At 39.7% G+C, this 6292-nt stretch overlaps 1 protein-coding gene across 2 annotated transcripts in view; it reads left to right on the forward strand.

Annotated features, from left to right (window-relative positions):
- The window catches only part of VSNL1 (visinin like 1), a gene marked incomplete at both ends in the record, with an annotated part of 40325 nt that extends 38591 nt beyond the window's left edge, over positions 1-1734 (forward strand). The window contains 2 exons of one of the 2 annotated variants that reach the window (XM_079550898.1): positions 379-594; positions 1537-1734. In XM_079550898.1, coding sequence (XP_079407024.1) covers positions 379-594; positions 1537-1734 — 414 coding nt within the window. The remainder of the gene's footprint in view (positions 1-378; positions 595-1536) is intronic. The other variant, XM_079550899.1, reaches the window with a different exon arrangement.
- Between the last annotated feature and the right edge of the window lie 4558 nt (positions 1735-6292).

The raw sequence follows: 6292 nt of genomic DNA on the forward strand, positions 1-6292 counted from the left end.
ATGCTTGGGCATCAGGTATCTGATTTGAAATAGCTTCTAACGCAGCGTAGATCAGATGAGAGTGAGTCTGGCTCACAAGTCTGGCTGTGGTGCTGAGAGCACCACCTCCTTAGCACTGCACTATCACAAGCTGCATCTTTCAGTGCAGTTTACTGCATGAAACAGGGTTCAGCAGCCCCAGCTCATTACAACCTGGGAGCTGCTTCCCCCGAAGAACACAGGCAGTGAGATGAACTGCAACGTGGAGCAAATGGGACCGTTGCCAGAGGCAGCTCCACTTTCAGATACCGTACCTCTAATGGCGGCACTGAGTTTGGACCGCTGGGTTGAACTTGCAAGGCTGAAAGCTGGAAACCATTTTATTATTTTATTTTGCAGTTCTTTCCGTATGGAGATGCTTCCAAGTTTGCCCAGCACGCCTTCCGAACCTTTGATAAAAATGGAGATGGGACCATCGACTTCAGAGAGTTCATCTGTGCACTGTCCATCACCTCCAGAGGCAGCTTTGAGCAGAAGCTAAACTGGGCCTTCAACATGTACGACCTGGATGGTGATGGGAAGATTACAAGGGTGGAAATGCTGGAAATCATAGAGGTGAGAACAGTGTGGCACTCAAAAAGAACACATCTGAACATGATTCACAAAATCTTCTAGATTTTAAACACACGAGGCTGTGGGCTCTATCATTAAAAAAGCACATTATATACATTTATCTGATACTGACACACACAGTAAGTGATTTAAACACACTGATTTCAATGGACATGTAATCATTGAGAGTTGCTGTAAGTACATATGTGCACATGGGCTTTTAAATATCAAGAGGTACGTTTGTTTGCCAGTGAATGGATTCAACACAAAAACAGCATAGCAAAGGATTTGCAAAGCCCATTGCAAAACCACCAGGCATGCACGAAATTACTGCTAAGGTTTCTGCCTGAGTGGCTGAAATCTTAATGGAGGTTAAGTTATGGCAGAAATGTACAGAGATAACAGCACGCAGTTCTAAGCAGGCTTTCACTAACAGAATAAAGATTTGAGACAACTGTTATATATAAGGAGAAGTATAAAGTTTACTTCCCCAGTCTCTGCCAGCCCCTAGCCACAGTGGTTACTTCCAGGCTTTGCTCATGAGTACACACGGCAAGCTTTTCAAAGGAGATGACTTCTAAAACTGTTTATTCATCATTTCCATGGAATTTCTCAAGGGAATCACTGAAAACCAAACAAACCGTTCACCAGAGAATAGGTTACAACAGTTTGGTGCTGTAAAACAAAGAAATTTACTCCAGCATGCAAAAGGCAATTGCTGAAAGAAGCCTACACCTGAAGAAGAAAGTAAATCTGTGTTTTCAGTGAACAGATTTCAGATTCCATGAAAAAGAAAAATGCTCGGGGAAGCTGGCAACCACTTTACTGAACATCATTCAGAACATCATTCTGGAATTTGAACACATTAAAAAAAATAAATGAATAAAGTACAATAAAATCAAGCTAACCCTTATATTGACTTTTCTATTTGGTTTCTTTCCAAAGGCCATCTACAAAATGGTAGGCACTGTGATAATGATGAAGATGAATGAGGATGGCCTGACGCCTGAGCAGCGGGTAGACAAGATCTTCAGTAAGATGGATAAGAACAAAGACGACCAGATCACACTGGATGAATTCAAAGAAGCTGCAAAGAGTGATCCTTCCATTGTATTACTCCTGCAGTGTGACATTCAAAAATGAGCTTGTGTATAATGCATCATAGACTGCACAGAAGTTTAATGTTCCATTCAGTTTGCAGCTATTTCCACACACACAGAAATTTGCTTGGACTACCTATAAATGGACTTGCTTCTTGTGTTTGAAACACTTGTGTGCATGAGAATGTCATTTGCTAAAGAATTTTAAAAGTATATATTATAAAAATAAACTGCCACAACGTGATGTGTGCAATGTCATTTCATACCAACCCTATTCCTCTGAAGCCTGTGCAGCAGTCCTGTGCTGCAGTGAATTATATTATTTATTGTTCATGTTTTACTGATGCTAGCTCTGTGTCTCCTAGACTGAGTAATGTTAGTGACACTGAATTCCCATGGTAATGTTAATTGTTTATTATAAACCACGCCACCATTCTGCTGTAAAGTAGTATTGGACAGACAGAGGGAAGAGTTCCTCAGTTCTTGAGTCTGATCCACACACGTGCTCGTATTGTCAGTGGATATAAATGTACTTCATTTGCATGCCTTTTAGGTTTGCCTTAATTCTTACCTCATTTGCATCCCTTCTATCTGGAAAGAGCTGTGTCAGAGGAATGCAGTATAAAAAAGCAAATCCTGCTAAAATGTTCCCCTTCAAAGTATATATAAATATATATATATATAATGTTTAAAATATTGTTTTATCGGAAGTTTAAAGGTTTTATTGGAAGTGTATTGATCTTTGCCTGAATTTTCAAAAGCTTCCACAGAGGTTGCAATATATATGTCCCAAATAAATTTATAACATTTGACCTTTTCCCCTAATTCTTATTTCACGTCTTCAGCATGGTAATAGAAAATCTATAAATCTATCTTTACTTATCTGTCACTGTACTACTGGGAAATATATATATTTCGTTATGGAAAGCATGAAGAAAACTTTGCACTCACTCGGTATAAGAGTCATGTTATACAAAATGAACAGTTGTAGTGCTTGTATTTCCAACAGAGCAGCTGTTTATCCTCTAAGATGTTAATGCTAAAATTAACAGTATACCTACTAGACCTGTGCTTACATCACTTTTTCAGCTAGCTGGAAGACAAATACAGTTTATTTGCTTGGCCTAACCCTGGTCTTCTAATGTTTTTCCCACCTTAAGAGTTTTTCCACTTACAATGACATGAAACCACCATAGGCATTATATAAATAAATACTGTCAAAAATGTTGGCTGATAGTTTTGCAGTATGGTAATTGAGAAGGGATCAAAGAACAACCTTTGTTCTCAACTCTGTCTGCATCAACCAAGGTTATGCCCATAGCATGGCAAGTATGAGCTCTGCACAGCCCTGGGAGAGCATGGAGAACACGTGCATTCTGCAGACAATCTTCCTTATACCAGGTTTCCCAGTTGCTTTAAACAAAGTCAAGTGTTCATACTTTTACACCCACGAAAAAATCTGAAAGGGTGACGGTTGCATGTTGGATATTTCTACTTTGCCTTCGGAAATAAGGCCATAATGGCTAAAAATCAGACAATAAAGCACGGCACAAAACAAATCATTGTCTGCAATTTCAAATCTAAACAGCAAGGGAGGGGAATCAGTCTGACCACAATCACAACCATCCCCTCCTATTTATTTTTTCCTCATATTCCAAAGAAATAAGAAAACACCGAAGTTTCAATTATTATTACTATTTTTTTTTAATACCAGAATTTTACTTAGCCTACACAGGTAGTATTCTTGCCAAAATAGTGGTATACTTTGTGTGTTTGGCTGTAACTTAAAAATAAAAGTTCTGAAACTGTAACATACTTCTGAGTACGATATGCCCGTTGTTTCCATGTAGGCTAAAATTACCAGTGATACAGAAATGTTGAATAAGCCTGGGATTTTATGCCTTCTTTGCTTACACATGCTTATAAGGGCTGCCGTGCATCATTCCACGTTTCCCTGCACCTTAAATCTACCCAAGTGGACACGCTCCATCTACTTGAATAAAACATTACGGACTGCACTGCCACCCGAAACACCTACAGCTCAACCTAGACTCAAATGTAACAGCATCACACAAGTCTCTCTGGGTAGCTGGTACAGGAAACTCAGCTCTTTAAGAGCCAAGAATGAGATAGCTCTGAGAATTCACTGCAAAGTATCCAAGCAACTGCTCCAGTCTTGGTTTACTCAGAGCTAATTCTCTACCATGAAAATAGTTGCTTGTAACTATTATACAACCAGGCACAGATTTTCATCAAGCACAATGCTAGATTAGAACACAGTATATGATTTGAATCAACGACTGGAATCATTGCCAATTGCTCCAATATTTGAAGCAAGCCTGTAGAAAACTTCAGAGCAACCTCAAGTAGCTCAGTAGAAACGTCGTGATATTCCTTAATCTCTTTTTCCCCCAAGCCATTATAAAAGTACTACTGAAGATAAAGGTTTTCCTCTGCCTCTGCACTCTTTTATTTTTTGGAAGCTGAAGAAAATCAGGAGGAAATAAAGCTACTGAAGCATTCTAGTTCCATCATAAAACCAAGTCACTCTGAAGATGTGGTTCAATACCACGTAAGAGTATTGACTTCCAGAAAAACACAAATTTGGCTCAAGTTCCAGGAAAGTTTCATCAAGGATGCAGTTTGCATGTCCCATCTCCCCTCCCCTTACCAATGTTCTCACACAGATACCTACAACTTGCTTAGGACTAAAGTATTTACCATCACACCACAGGGTTACAGAATCACTCCTTGGTAGGAGCCTGCAGAGGACCTTACACTTTGCTTGAAGGAGGTGCAGTACTATTCAGAACCTGAAACCCTGCAAAGGAAGGAGGCCCTACAGCCTGGCAGTACGATATGTTTAAATGCCCCCTACCTCATTGTGAACAGTCCCTCTTCCCCATTGACTGCAGTCAGAAGCTCAACACTGCAATTCAGAGCCACTGTCTCCCATTCTCTTGCCATGCACTTCAGTAAGCAGCCCGGCACTGTTCTGCCATTACCTCCTCTTGCACGGGGCGAGCTTGCTCACCGTCTGCTGGCCCATTCTCCTAAGCTTTCAGAAGTAAGCATCTGAAGTCTTTAAAAGATGAGTAGACTTCATTGCTGGAGTTTCAACCCACCAAGAAAACCAACAGCAGTTCCAGAACATTTTCTTCAGTTCACAGTTATCTTCTTTATCTTTGAGACATCCACAAATTTAATGTTGTTTAGTTTTTATACAAGCACCATTAAAGAACACAAAGTACCATTCTGTAGTCAACTATGATTTTTGCCACTAAGTCAATTTACAATTTAAATTGCAATGGTATTTTACTGAGGAGCTGCTACTTGGTAAATAACTCCAGCAGTAATGGTAGGACTGTTCTTTCAACAGTCTTAATGACTCCTATAACGTTAAAAAGAAATTTGGATATATATGCCTGGTAGCTGAACTCTAAATGAATTGTTTCTGAAGAGCTCCCAATAACTGCAAGTTCCTGGAGAGAACTGGAGGGTATTAATTTGGGGCAGTTTGGAAAAATCTGTTTTTTCTTTCTCCGTTCATCCCCTCATTAAAAGTCACTAAAGTACAGTACCAGGAAAAAAAGAAGCCAACAGTTTAGAAGTTTCTTTACTCTCTCTCAAAAATCTTCCACTACATTCCTCCATATTGAAGGACCTCCATCATTTCATTTTGTTACAATATAATGAATGCCTACAAACTCAGTCTGTGCAAGAGTGAGAATTAAGAATCATAGAATGGCCTGGGTTGAAAAGGACCACAATGATCACTCAGTTTCAACCCCCTGCTATGTGCAGGGTCACCAACCACCGGACCAGGCTGCCCAGAGCCACATCCAGCCTGGCCTTGAATGCCTCCAGGGATGGGGCATCCACAACCTCCTTGGGCAACCTGTTCCAGTGCGTCACCACCCTCTGTGTGAAAAAATTCCCCCTAATATCTAACCTAAACCTGCCCTGTCTCAGTTTATGGCCATTCCCCCTTGTCCTATCACTATCAACCCTCATAAACAGCATATACAGAATATATAAGGAATATACAGACAGAATATGTTAAGACATAACTTACTTGTTTCTCTAAGCTCACATTCAAGGACAAACTATTCCCTACAAGCTGCTGGGGAAAGAACAAGCCCTTTTTCTTGCTCTGAGAATACAGTGCAAAGAAATCTTCACTCTTGTGATTATGAAAATCCGCACTACTCAGAAATCGTTGTTCATGTTCAGCTGTGGTGCTTCTACTGCGAGTACATAAATTAATAAATAGAGTTTTACTTCATGTATGAACTACCACACATTCAAGAAACAAAGCAGAACAAGGAATAAAGCACGATCTTTAACTTAAGGCCAATCTTCAGAGCACAGAGACACTAAAGCATGATCACAAGCAGTAGTTCTGGAGTTCTGTTTATTAAAATATAACTTTGCAGTTACACAAAATTCATGTCATATTCCTCTTCCATCCACCCTCTCCCCCCATAAACAGAAACACTCAAATAGTTGTTTGTGAAAAGTATGAGCTGAGCTGTAAGGATTTTAACCAGGAAAACCTTGTGCTATAAAAACATATACAAGTACTTCTAAGAGTAAACAAA

The sequence above is a fragment of the Tetrao urogallus genome (genome assembly GCF_951394365.1).
Source record: "Tetrao urogallus genome assembly, chromosome: 2".
Lineage (NCBI taxonomy): Eukaryota > Metazoa > Chordata > Aves > Galliformes > Phasianidae > Tetrao > Tetrao urogallus.